We start from the raw sequence: 13426 nt of genomic DNA, 5'->3' as shown, positions 1-13426 counted from the left end.
ATAACAGCATTACGCATAATAGCCAAAAAGTGCCAACAGCCTGCCATTCTCTGAGGGATGGATGAATAAAATTGTTCTATACACACAATGGAACATAACTCAGCCATGAACAAGAAAGAGGAAATGACATAGGGTAGAACTCGAATGAACCTGGAGAACACATGCAGTGTAAGAAGCCAGACACACGGAGGAGACAGGGAAAGAAAAGAAGGGAAAAATGAAAAAAAAAGAGAGAGAAGAAGGAAAACATGGAAACAAAGCTTTGTAAATAGAAAAAGGAGGAAGGGTTGAAGGGGGGTAGGGGAATGAGGAGAAAACCCAAGTTATATCATGTGCAGGTACAAATTCTCTATGATGAATGTGATCGTTATGTATATCTAAAGTGTACCAATAAAATCAAATGTAAAAAAAAGAAGCCAGATACAAAAGACCATGTTTTGTATGGTTTCATTTATATAAAGTGTCCTGGATAGGCAAGTCCATCCAAACAGAAAGGCTTGTGGATTCCAGAGGTGGTGGCATGTGATACAGGAAGTGACCGCTTAACTGGCCCATGGTTTCTTTTTCGGTTGATAAAAATGTTTTGGAATTCAATATTATGAAAGCACTGGGAGCCACTGAATTTGTAGTTTTAAATGGCTAAAATTGGGGAATTTGTTATGGGAACGTTATTGCAATAGGAATTTTTAAAAGGGGGCTGGGGATATAGCTCAGGAGAGAGGGGAACTCGGTCCCCAGCACCGGGGGTGAGAGGTGGGTGGGGAGGACGGTGAATGGGCACGCGGACCGCTGGAGACCACATCAAAGTGCAGATTGGGATTCAGGAGGCCGGGGAGGGTCCCAAGAGCCTGCGTTTGCGACAAGCGTCCAGGTGGGGCTGTTGCTCCTCTGCGGCCCCGGCCTCAGTAAGTAGCAAGGCCGTGTCCCCTTAAGATTCTGCCCACAGTGCCCGGCCTCTGGATGACCCCTGCCCAGCCTGCCTCTATAAAAAGAAGGCTGAAGCCCCGATGGCCAGGGGCGTGGATCTCAGTGCAGAGGGGGATGGGGCCTCAGGGCGGGGAGCGGAGGGAGGAGGGCTGCGGTTACGGGGTGATTCTGTCAGCAGACAGGGGGCTGGAGGAGTAACTTTTATTTCAGGCAAAGGAGGGGAAGGAAGGTGCGACTCTGTCCTCAGAGGGGTGCTGTGCAGCGGGCATCACCTCCAGCAGCTGGGCTCGCCCACCTCGGTGCTCAGAAGTGGTCTGGAAGGGGTGACCCCGCGCGGGCATCTGGGGGTAGCGAAGCCTCCTCACCCCCGGGGGCACGGAAGCTCCCTCCTGGCTCCTCCCCACCCCCCTTGGGAGGTGCCATGTAGGGAAAAGAGGCACAGGGAGGGAGCAGGGGACAACCTCACCGGTGCCCACCAGGGGGCGCCATCGTCCCCGAGGGAGTTTCGGGTGCAGCAGGAGGGGCGTCCAGGGAAGGGAGGTGGAAGGAGACGGAGCGGAGAGGGCTTCTCCAGCAAAGGAAGGGCTGGGCGAGGCCTTCCGGGTGACAGGCGCAGGGGCTGTGCTCTGTGCTCAGCCACTCACCGTCCGCGAGGAGGTCAGGGGCCGGGCTGAAGGGCACCGCCGGCAGGTTCCAGGACAGCTCCTCCAGCAGCTCCAGCAGGCTTTTCACCTGGGCCTCCAGGTGCTCTGCGGTCTTCTCCACCGTCTGCAGCGGGAGGCAGGGCAGAGTCGAGGACCAGAGTGGGACAATCTGCCCAGGTGGCAGCATCCTAAGGACCACCGTGTGCACGGGGAGGGGAGCGTGCTCAGGGTCTGGGTCCTCCCCGTCCAGCTCCGCCCCTCCCCGCCTCGGTCTCCCCTAAGGACGACATCCTGCGGGCTCGCCCTCCACGCCGCTCTGTGTCTGGCACTCAGCGATCTTACTCCCAGGCTCACACCAGTGGATCTCAGAATACCGGTTTTCCTTTGGGACCGCGCAGGCTGAGCTCACATTCCTTTTATTGCTCTGCCCCCTGGTGGCACTTTTGCCAAATAGCAGTTCTGGGATTTTGACTCCCCTCTCACCCGCGCCCCGTTGATTCAGTTTCTGATGAATTTTTTGCGCCATCGACCCTGTTAGCATCTGATGCAACCTACAGATTCTTCTCAGAATAACTCTTTAAATGCCAAAAATAAAACCTGCGGTACTAATAAAGACATCAAATATATTATAGCATTATTCAAGTGTTAATTAAAATTTTGATCTTATTTATTAATTCATTAAATAACATGCTCTAACATCAGGCCTAAAATTGCCATCGTTGTGACCCAATTGTAAATGACATTATGAGCTATTCATAAAAACAGTAATGAGATGAAACCTGTGATTTTTTTTTTTTTTTTTTTTTTTTTGTGTGTCTTTTTGAGACAGGATCTTGCTGTGCAGTTCTGGCTGGCCTTAGCTCACTTTGTAGCCCAGGCTGGCCTCGAACTCACAACGATCCTCCTGCCTCAGCCTCCCTAGTGCTGGGATTATGGCGTGTGCCATAACCACGCCCAGCCTGAAATCTGTAATTTTTGTCATGGTACCAGTACTACTACTATGGATTAGAAAGGTACTTTTCAATGAAAGGTTTATGACATAAAGAAATAAACCTCCACAAGTTTATAAACCCCAGTTTTTGAGTTATGGCTGTAAGACAAAAATTTCCACCTCCTCTTATTTTGGAGAGATCGAAGACTTGGTATAAGAAAGGCCAATGCAAGGAAGGCAGAGTGTAAAGGGAGCCGGTCATCTAACAGCCCAGTTAGGGCAAAGGGGCGTTTCGCACAGGGAGCAGAATCAGCCTGGACCTCCTGACATTCCAGAGCAGGGTGGCATCCATCTAACAGAAGCTTGGCAGCTGGTCCTAACGATTCCTGCCCCCCGTCTCAGCCCCATTTCAAGTTATTACCTCCTCCATGACCTCTAAACGGCTTTGGACAGCCACAAGTCTGTCACAGCCTGCGCTCCAAGCAGGGTCTCCTTGGGAGGCGCTGAGGGGCTCCGCAGCTGTGGAGAAACAAGTCTTGTCAGTGTGGGGCCCTCAGTTTCTCTTTAGCCCAAAGACTCCCTCAGAATCCTGGGTGTTAGTGAGGTGGGTCCTGATACGGCCACAAGGCCAGCAGCGAGCCGGTGTGTGGGTGCAGCCTAGCTGGGGGCTTCACCCCTGAGGCACTTCCTAGGCCAGGTGAGGTCAGGAAAGGAGAGGTTTCAGCCCAGGAGAGATGGAGAGGAAGGACATCCCAGGCTCCTTGGGCTAATGTTTCCGGAAGTGTGAAGGGGCTGTGCAAGTTTCGGGTCGTAGCAGATGGGATGGGGATCAAGGATCCTGGAACCTCGCCATAGGGTATAACCGTTTCCCAAGGCCTTAATCAGCCAATTGTAGTGCTTGGAGGTTTTATTTCAGTGGATGAATATTCCGCATTTTTAAATACAGAGACTGGATTGGAGGCATCTGTCTTTGGAGGCAGAAGGTTGCGGCAGTAATCAGGGAAAGAAGTGATGATCACAGATAGCACCAAGAGAGGCAGAGGGAAGAGAATGCGGGGGCACGTGTCGGCCGAGTGTTAACACTGGTCCCACTGGCATTTGATGTGGGTTGGCATGGCCATGTAATGTGAACACTAGGCAGGTGTGCTAATTCAATTACCTCCCCGAGAGCCTGTCTTTATCACCTCTTCACACACAGGGAAACTGATACACAGAAGGATGAAATGCCATGTTCAACATCACACCGCCAAGAGACAGAAGAGCTGAGATTGTGGTACTAGAGATTGAACCCAGAGCCATGGCACTGAGCTACATCCCCAGCCCTTTTAAAATTATTCACCGAATTGCCCATGCTGGGAACTTTTGATTCTCCCGCCTCAGTCTCCCAGGCTGCTGGGATTATAGGCGTGAACCGTCACACCCAGCAAAACTCTTAGTCTGTCCTTTCTGGATCCCACCTTGATTCCTCCTGGCACCACAGCCTTCACAGTGGGAACCTTAGAGCCTTGTTCTGAGTTCACTTTGCAGGGTTCACGGCTTTGAGCTGCTTGGGGCATCAGAGTCAGCTGGACCTTTGGGCAGTGCTGACCCTCAGGAAGCAGGGTGCTGTCCCAGGGGTCTGCAGAAGCAAAGAGCTTTACAGATTTTGCAGAGGGTGATGAGGTTGGCATGGCCTAAGGCAGGAGGGTGGGTAGCATGAAGAGGGCCAGAGAAGACAGCCATAGAAACATCCCTGGCTGGCAGTGTAGTTTAGCCTCACAGCCAAGTTCTCTGGCAATGTCCTCTAGTATTGTTAATGTCATAAAGGCAACCTGAGTGTTGGTTTATAGAGAAATAGCAATAACGGGGCTGAGGATTGAGCTCAGTGGCACAGCGCCTGCCTGGCAAGTGCAAGGTAGTGAGTTCGATTCCTGGTACCGGAAAACAAACAAACAAAAAAAAAGAAATAGCAATAAGTATGTGACCTTGCCAGTACCACTGTGGGTGGACACTACTTACGGGAAGATGGTGAGCAGCAGAGAAAGAGCCTCTCTGAGCTTTGCTGTCCAGATGTTGGAGTATAGCAGTGTGCAGGACAGAGGAAGGAGGAGGGAGGTGGATCCCAGCATCCCATCAAGGATCTGAAGTGAGAACTGGAACCCACGGGGAGGGTGAAGAGCGAGACCTCAGTGCAGAAGAAGGAGTGGCAAGTTGCGCTTTCTCCGAGCACTGACTCACTTCGTCGGGGGGCGGGTGCGGGTGGCTTGATCCTGCAGATGCCTGGTGACTGCTGGCCACCCCAGAGACCTCCACAGAGAAACACACCAGTAGATGGGGGCGGTGGACATAGCAGACTACAGTAGCTGGTGAGATATTCATATTCAGATGTCTCCCAGGAGAGGGTGATTGGCCAAGTAGTATGGCCATTTTCACTATATGGTTCTTCCTACCCAAGAGCGAAGGGTGTATCTTTCCATTTTCTTTCTTTGCTTTTTTTTGGGGGCATTCTTTTTCGAGACAGGGTCTCGCTATGCAGTTCAGGCTTGCCTTGAGCTCACTTTGTAGCCCAGGCTGGTCTCGAACTCCCAACGATCCTCCTGCCTCAGCCTCCCGAGTGCTGGGATTACAGGTGTGCGCCACCATGCCCAGCTTCCATTTTCTGATATCCTCTTCCATTTCCTTTTTCATAGCACTGTAGTTTTCAATGTAGAGACCTTTTACTTCCTTTATTAGATTGAGTCCTACATATTTCATTTTTTAAAAGATGCTATTGTAAAAGGTATTGGTTCCCTAATTTCTCTCTCAGTGAGCTTGTTGTGTTTGTACAGGAAGTCTCTTGATTTTTGAGTGCTGACTTCGTATCCAACTATGTGACTGAGTTTGGTTATTATATCTAGAAGTCTTTTGGTGGATTTTGGGGGTCTTTTATGTAGGATACATGTCATCTGCTATTACAGACCCCTGCAGTGGGTTGCTAATCTACCCAGTTATGGTATTCGGGTGGAAAGAAAGAAAAGAGCAAGAAAAAAGAATTGCAAAAGATAGGACTCTGGGATGATCGATGTCCTCTGGGAACAAACACCCCAAATTCCCAGCTAGCCAACATTCTATTAGCCAGTGCAAGGCCAGTGGGTGGAAACTTGGATCCGGGAAGACTTGCTCCTGAAGCTTGGCAAGGACGGCAGGGAGCTCAGATCACCAGGCCTAGAGAAGCCTTACTTTGTCAGCTCTGTTTTCTTAAGCATTGGAGAAACACAGCCACGCTTGTAGCCTGAGGGACCGGCAGGAGACTCAGGAATGTGTTTCCTGAGGAGACGGAGTCCAAGGAATCTAGGGGTGATCCACAGAGGGAGGATAGAGGGGATGCGGTGAAAATAGGGAAAGGGAAGCTTCCTAGAGGGTCCCACATGCAAGTGAGCTCCCGCCCCAGGGCCTCTCTCAGAGGGGATCTTCTGCTGGAAATTCCTGGAGGGAGGGGAGACTGTCGCTAAGTTTTGAGGAATCCCAGGAGAGGGTTGTTAAAATGGTAATAACCATAGTGGCAATATTTATATACAGAAATCAGCAAATGCTTTTGTTCTTTGAGAACCACTTTATCAGGACAGCATGAGTGGTGAAGAGGAGTACAAAGAGGGTGTCAGAAGGGGACATGGACAGTGGCAGGTGACGGGAGACTGCACAGGTGGGCTGGTGTCACCGATGGTTTGTGGGCACCTGGTGGTAGAGTCTGGCTCTGGAATGACCCTGAGGCCCGTGCATTAAAGATTGGCTTCCCACCATTGTTGTGAGGGGATGTGGACCTCTCAAGATTGAGCCTTGTGGGAAGACTTTAGGTCACCAGGGGTGCCCTCAAAGGGGACCTAAGACCCTGATCTCTTCTTCTTCCTGGACGATGAGGTGAGAGGTTTTGTCCTGTCTCACAGAAACCCATGGACTGGCACCTCCAATACCATAAACCCAACAACCCTTTTCTCTTTAGAGCCAACTGCCTCAGGCATTTTGTTATAGTGACAGCAAGGTGAGCAATACAGCACCTTTGGAGACCAGGTGGAGACCAGTTTGGTTGTTAAATTCTCCTTTTCATGATCCCTACCCCCTGAACTTAGAAAACCCTCTTCAAGGGACAATGGTGTTATTATAAAATTGTGGGGTAGGGTAAGGATGAGGTTATACCTGCAGGCTCACTACAGTTATGAAAGTGAGTCTTTTAAAGACCTATGCTGAAATGTTTACCGATGAAATGCTATGACGGCTTGGATTTACTTTGAAATACTCCAGGCCTGGGAGGGAGGAGTGGGCAGATGGACACTCAGGAGCAGGGTGATGGGCACGTGGGGTGCAAGGAAGGTTAGATGTTTTCCATGGTAAAAGCCAGCTGTCTGTGGGAGTCACTGGAGCGGAACCCCGGTGGGCTGAGTGTGAGGATGTGAAGTGCTGGGGAGATGGAGGCGGGAATGGGGGCCCCCTTCTGGTTCTGACTGGAGAGGCGGCCACAGGCCTGCAAGGGGCCCTGGGCCATGGACCCTAGGATCTGACTCCCTTGTTTTAGTGACACTGGAGTGCTCAGCTTGGAGGGGAAGGACTTCCGGGTGGCAGGAAGTGCTGTCCTCACATGCAGCGGGCTGTCCCGGGAAGAGGGGTCTGTCTGGCCGGATCTGTGGCTGTCTTTGGCCAAGTCGTTCCCCTGAGCATCACTTGCTCTCTTACAGACCCCAGGCTCCTCGTCCCCCACCTTGTGTTCTCACAGCCCATGCCAAGAGGAGCAGCACGACCCTGCGGCCAGCCTGGGACCCTGCCAGCCTTGGACATCGAAAGCAGCCTGACTCCGCTCCTCTGCCTTAGCCTCAGCCTGTCCCCTCCGTGTCTGCCATGAGGTCTGACTTGGCCTCGGGATCCCTCCAGGGAAGAGGCTGGGCGGAGGTCGCTCTCAGAGCAGCTGAGCACTAATCTCTCACATCTGGACAGGGCCTCGCTCAGCGCGCCACAGCCCAGCCGTCCATGAGCTCATCCAGGCCTCCGAGGAGCTCTCCTCACAGAGAACGTTCGCAGCACAGCCCTGCCCCTTTCCCTCATGGCCGCCTCCACGGCTTTGGCTGGAGCGCTCACTCACACGCATGTGCACACACACACTCACGCATGCATCACACACACACATGCTCACACACATATGCACGCACATGCACGCTCACACGCATGCATGCACGCACACGGCTGTCAGGGAGCTCAACCAAGAGGAGGGGCAAAGCTGGGGTGCACCCTGAGCAGTCAAGGCTGTGGTCCCCAGTGCCTCCTGCTCCTTCCCTCCACCCTCCTGGCCCTGCCAGCTGGGAACGGACCTTCCCGGATGCTGGGCTGCTTTCTCTGGCCTGGCTCCTGCCTGGGCCTGATGGGCGCCTGGACGGTGGCCACGGGTGGAGGAGCACTGCCCGGTGTGACAGCTGGCAGCTGTGTGGGACCCACAGGCCCTGCGAAAGCACCAGGCTGGTTGACCTGTTAAAGAGATGTGGCGAGATACTTGGGAGGCTGAGGCTGAGGCAGGAAGACTGCCCAGCCTGGGCAACTTAGTGAGACCCTGCCTCAAAATAAAATGGAAAAGGCTTGGGATGTAGCTCAGTGTGAAGGTCCAGAGTTCAGTTCCCAATGCCACACACACACAAACAGATGTGGCCCATAGGTTTTGGCCTCTGAGGTGTGCCTGCTACTTACAGACTTCACAGGGATATCTTTGGCCTCACAGTAAGAAGGCAGCCACAGCCTAAATGACGCCTGTGGTTGGGTGAGAAGCATCTTGGTAGTGACTTTAAAAGGTGCCGTTTCACCTCTGAGTCATCAAGTCATGTTCCGCTTTCACCAGCAATGCTGGCCACTTGGGGGTTAATTATAGTTGACCACATTCAGTGTAACAGAATAACAAATTTCACCACGTCCAAAACTTGTATAAATATTTGTGATGCATTCAAAACCCTCCGTGGTTTTTGAGTTTTAAAAAAGGCAGCGGAACACGATTTTGAAACGAGTGTCTGAAGAAATCTCATAAATGTGGCTGCCCGGGCTGACGCAGCAGAGGATCCTGGAGCTCTGAGACAAAGGTCACATTCCAAGGAACGTTTTTTACTTTGTTTTGTTCAGGGAGGGATGTGTCCTATTTTACCTCCTTCTTGGATCTGTTTCCAGAGCTGGACTTGAGCTTTATGAATCACTGGGAGCTTACCAATTCTGTTTCCGGCTCAGTTTGTAGTTTACTCAGGATACAAGTTAAGCTGCCATAACAAAGAGCCCCTGTCAATCACACCGGGTCTGCTCCTCTCTCGTGGGGCAGTGCAGGGGCAGCCTGGCCGGTGGCCACACTGGCGGAGGACTCGGCTCCCGTCTAGACGGGAAGGAGGAGCCTCCTCTTTCCGTATAGTGTGCTTTCAAACCACTGGATTGCAGTACGGTAAGTCCTCGACTTACAAACAAGTTCCATTCTGGGAGAATGTTTATAAGTTGGATTCATTTCTAAGTCTAACAAAGAGAGACTTGTATTCCTCTGACACCAACATATAATGTATATTGTTCTGGGCTTCCTAGCATCCCTCCACATCACCACTGCTTCTCCTTTTGCTTCTGGACATCCTGAGCTCTGATCGAGCACTGTACCACTATACACTATTGCACCGTCCAGTAAGCACACAGCCGCACAACTGCGGCAGAGTCCGGCAGACACACGATCGACTTCTGCAATTTGTTGACATCTACAAATGTTTGTAATGCAAGGCTGGTTTGTACCTGTGAAAGTTCACAACTCAAATGTTCTTAAGTCAGGGACTTACTGTATACTAAAACACTCTAGTCGGTATGGTGGTACACACCTGTAACCCCAGCCTTAGGAGGCTGAGGCAGGAGGATTGCTGCAAGTTAAAGGCCAACCTGGGCAACATAGTGAGTCCAAGGCCAGTCTGCATATACAATAAAATCTTATCTCTCAAAAAAAAAAAATTCTACAGATTAACAGTTTGTTTGTTTTACTTGGCATACAAAGAATTTTTACAGATCACTATGAAAAATCTCAACACAGCAGTTGAGAAAGTCTAACACACTTTACAAGAATCTGTAGAAAAAAAAGCTGGGAGTGGTGGCTCACGCCTGTAATTCCAGCACTCGGGAGGCTGAGGCAGGAGGATTGTTGTGAGTTTGAGATCAGCTTGGGCTAGAAAGTGAGCTCAAGCCCAGCCTGAACTGCATAGCGAGACCCTGTCTCAAAAAAGTCAAAAAAAAAAAAGAATCTGTAGAAATGACCAAAATACCATTGAAGAAACAGTCCAACTTCAGCAGCAATAAAAGAAATGCAAACCAAATTAATAAAGAATATGAAATACCCTTGCAAAGAAAAGTCTAACTGAGAGATCAAGTTTCTAGATGTCACCCTCAGTTTACAGAAAATACGAAGGGTTGATGAACAGCTGACTGACAACAGGGTGAGGGAACTCAAAACAAAATGTGAAAATCTTCTCAGGACAAACAGCTTCTTCAACAAATAAACTTTAAGGAAAAAAAACAGAGGTGAGGGAGAGCTCATATATTTTAAAAAGAGTTAACCAAATGCAATGTAGGCAACTTTCTTTGGCGCAAACAAATGATGTACAAAAACATGACTTAATCCAGGATATTTAAACAGTGATTGAATATTTCAGAGTAAGGGGTAGACATTAATTTCTGGGTGTGGCCATTGTACTGCAGTTATGTTCATTAAGCCTATTTATCTTTTAGAGATGCACAGTAATTATTTATAGGTGAAATATATGATGCCTGGAATTGCCTTTGAAACAATCCAGGGAGGAGAGTGGAGGTGGGGTTATCGATGAAATGACACTGGGAATGAACTATAATACTTAGAGCAAGTTCATGGGTACATTGCTGGGTTCTACTCTTTTATTTTTTATTTATTTATTTTTTTGGGTACCGGGAATCGAACTCATGACCTCAGGCTTTGCCAGGCAAGTGCCTATGCCACTGAGCTATATCCCTGGCCCTGGGTTCTACTTTTACCTACTATTATTTTGTACCGTAATGTTTTCCTAACCCAAGGTAAGGAAAACTGCCCACCATAAATACATACAACTATTATGTGTCAAATAAAAATGAAAAAGATACTTTAAAAAAGAAAACACTGCTGGTCCTTGTAGGTATTTTCTAGAAAGAGTTAAAGACATCACATTACAGCCATACATGCACACCCATTTTTGTAGCTATCATAGCACAAGTACTAGCTAAATCTTGGAAGCCTTCTATATGTCCACCAACAGGTGAATGGGTAAAGAAAATGTATTTGTGCACAACGCAGTACTATTCTGCCATGAAGGACAAACTTGAATCATTTGTAAGAAAAGATGCTCCTTGAAACTGTCAGATTAAGAGAAGGTTCTCAGGGGCTGGGGATTTAGCTCAGTGGCACAGTGCCTGCCTGGCAAGAGTGAGGTTGTGAGTTCGATTCCTGGTACCGGAAAAAGAAAAAAAGAAAAGGTACTCAGACGCACAAGCTTAAATAGTGCATGCTTCCTCTTATGTGAAAAACCCTAACTGTAAACAAGTGAAAGAGCAAAATAAAAGATAGAGAATAGGAAACAGGGAGAGATAGAGCTTGTGCAAATGGGAGGGAGCCCAAGAGTGGAAGGGAGGGGGAGGAAGGGGAGAAGGAAACGTAAACAGAATTAAGATGCATTATGCACAGGCCCCTCTGGCCGCACAGGCCCCAGGACCCAGATCCCCAGAGCTGGGCGGAGAGGAAGAGGGACGAGGTGGGCAGGGAGGAAGCAGCTGACGCTCCTTGACAGGTGGAGGAACTGAAGCCCGGGGGACCTGTGGAGTGATGCGAGAATGCCTGGTTTCCTCCTTCATCCAGTCGCTGAAGCGAGCTCTGGGGTGTGATCCCTTCTACCTAGTTTACAGAGAAGCAAAGAGCCCCAGGGCATCATGAAGTCAGCCAAGGTGTGGGTGCCCCTGGATCAAGGGGTGCTCAATCCCTCTTTTTTTTTTTTTTTTCTTTTTTTGAGACAAGTTCTCGCTATGCAGTTCAGGCTGGCCTTGAACTCACTCTGTAGCCCAGGCTGGCCTCGAACTCACAGTGATTCTCCTGCCTCAGCCTCCTGAGTGCTGAGATTACAGGCGTGCACCACCACATTCTTTGTGTTTTTTTGTTTTTTGGTATGGGGAATTGAACTCAGGACCTTGCGCTTTCCAGGCAGGTGCTTATGCCACTGAGCTATATCCCCAGCCCCTCAATCCCTCTCATTACTGGCCTTGAACAGGACAGAGGCTTGTGTCTGAACAAAGGGCACTTCCGCCTGGGTGGGAACAAAGGCCTGGCTGAGGGCCAGGGGGCCCGGGTTCCTCTGGCGAGACCTGAACTCCCCGCTCACCTGAACCACGCCATGGGTTTACAGGATGCGGTCTGCAAAGTGTAAAGCATGTGCATGGGGTGGACGGTGGACTGTCCATCCATGAGCAGTGCCCTGGGCTATGCCCAGTGAAGCCGGGTGACAGGCTCCTCCCTCTTCCTAGTCCCTGGGGAGGATCAGCACCGAGGCTTCAGGCCGGGTAGGATGGCACAGGAGATAGTGCAGGGCACGGAGCCCAGCTGTCCCAAGACCCTGATGGCCTCTCCCTCCTGTAGGTCCGCAGCTCAGCCCTGGGCCTCGGGCACCACAGAGCTCTCTGGAGCGAGCCCACCTCCCGTCAGGACTGCAGGCTCCCTTCGGCAGGAGAAGCAGTGGTCTTTCTCCTGGAGCCACTATCTGTCTGCTTAAAGGCTGTGCTGCCCTCTGCAGCCGGCCTGGGGTGGAGCTGGCCCCCCCAAGGCGGCCCCACCCTGCAGGCTGGGCATCCTCGCCTGGCCTGTCTGCTGTCTCAAGCGGGCACTCTACACCCTCCCCCGCTCTTGCTCCCCTTTGGTCTCTCCTGAACCTTTCACTTTCTCTCAGTAGCTCCCTCCCCACACCATTTCAGTTCTCTTTTCTCAAATTCTTATTTACTTATTTATTTTGTGGTTTGAACCCAGGGTCTTCTCACTGAGCTTCATCCTCGGCCCTTTTTAAGAAACTGTTCTTAAATTCTGAGACAGGATCTTGCTAAGTCTCTACATTGCCCCAGGGTGGGCTTGAATTTATGATCCTCCTGCCTCAGCCTCCCAGAGTTCGGTGCTCCTGGAGTACAGCCGCGCACCACCGCGCCTGCTTATCCTCCCTTGTACCCCTGCACCTCCAAAGCCCTTTTCTGTTCCAGCCTCTCCTTTTCCGTGTTTGCTTCCCTTTCTCTGTTCTCTCTGTCGTGTCCTCCTCTGCCCTGTTCCTCCGCTTTCCTTGCGTCGGTTTCGTCTCCACTCCTCCCTTTCTGCATCTCTCTCCACGTCCGCGCATCATCTCTCCATCCCGCTCCCTCCCTCTCTCCGGCTCCCACTTCTCCCCGGGCTCGCGCGTCCCCAGCCCCACTCACCGGCGCGGAGCAGAGCGAGCCCGGCCAGCGCGCAGAGCAGCGGGCGCATGGTGCGGGGCGAGCGGGCGTCTGTCCGGGATCGCGCCGGGCGGGCGGGCGGGGAGGAAACAGCGCGGGCCGAGCCAAGATTCCTGGGCGGCTCCGGGCTTCCCGGCTGCAGCGAGCCCGCCCCTTCCAGAGGCCCCGCAGCTCCCCGCGGCCCGCACCCGGCCCCGGCCCCGGCCCCCAAAGGCTTATCCAGGACCGCCGTGCCCGCGGGGCGCAAGGGGCCGCCTGGAGCCCCAGCGCCCACTTGTGGCGCGCGAGGGAGGGGACGCCGTGCCAGCCGGGCGCTCCCGGCTGTGGGACTCCGGGAGCCCGACGGGAGCGCAGATCTCGGAGAGCAGCGTGTCTCCCTTCCCTTCCCTTTCCTTCCTTCCTTCCTCCCTCCCTCCTTCCCTCCCTTCCTTCCTTCCTTCCTTCCTTCCTTCCTTCC

The 13426-nt window shown here is 51.6% G+C and overlaps 1 protein-coding gene across 4 annotated transcripts; it reads right to left on the bottom strand.

Moving 5' to 3' along the window:
• Positions 1 to 430: 430 nt before the first annotated feature.
• On the bottom strand, positions 431 to 13373 carry Plac9 (placenta-specific 9). 4 transcript variants are annotated; one of them, XM_013517119.1, is made up of 6 exons: positions 12952 to 13373; positions 7818 to 7971; positions 4501 to 4634; positions 2924 to 3021; positions 1572 to 1695; positions 431 to 1268 (listed from the first exon to the last, which is right to left on the bottom strand). In XM_013517119.1, the coding sequence occupies exons 1-6, from the start codon at positions 12998 to 13000 to the stop codon at positions 1231 to 1233; spliced, it is 597 nt and encodes a 198-aa protein (XP_013372573.1). In that variant the 5' UTR covers positions 13001 to 13373; the 3' UTR covers positions 431 to 1230. The 4 variants fall into 4 exon arrangements, with proteins under 4 accessions (XP_013372573.1, XP_013372574.1, XP_005389941.1 ...); XM_013517120.1 differs by having other exon boundaries at positions 431 to 1241; XM_005389884.2 differs by having other exon boundaries at positions 431 to 1695.
• Between the last annotated feature and the right edge of the window lie 53 nt (positions 13374 to 13426).

This window comes from Chinchilla lanigera, unplaced genomic scaffold (assembly GCF_000276665.1).
Source record: "Chinchilla lanigera isolate Chin_1 unplaced genomic scaffold, ChiLan1.0 scaffold00036, whole genome shotgun sequence".
In the NCBI taxonomy this organism is placed as follows: Eukaryota; Metazoa; Chordata; class Mammalia; order Rodentia; family Chinchillidae; genus Chinchilla; species Chinchilla lanigera.
Note: the sequence above shows the minus strand (reverse complement) of the source record. Positions and strands in the feature narration are given on the sequence as shown.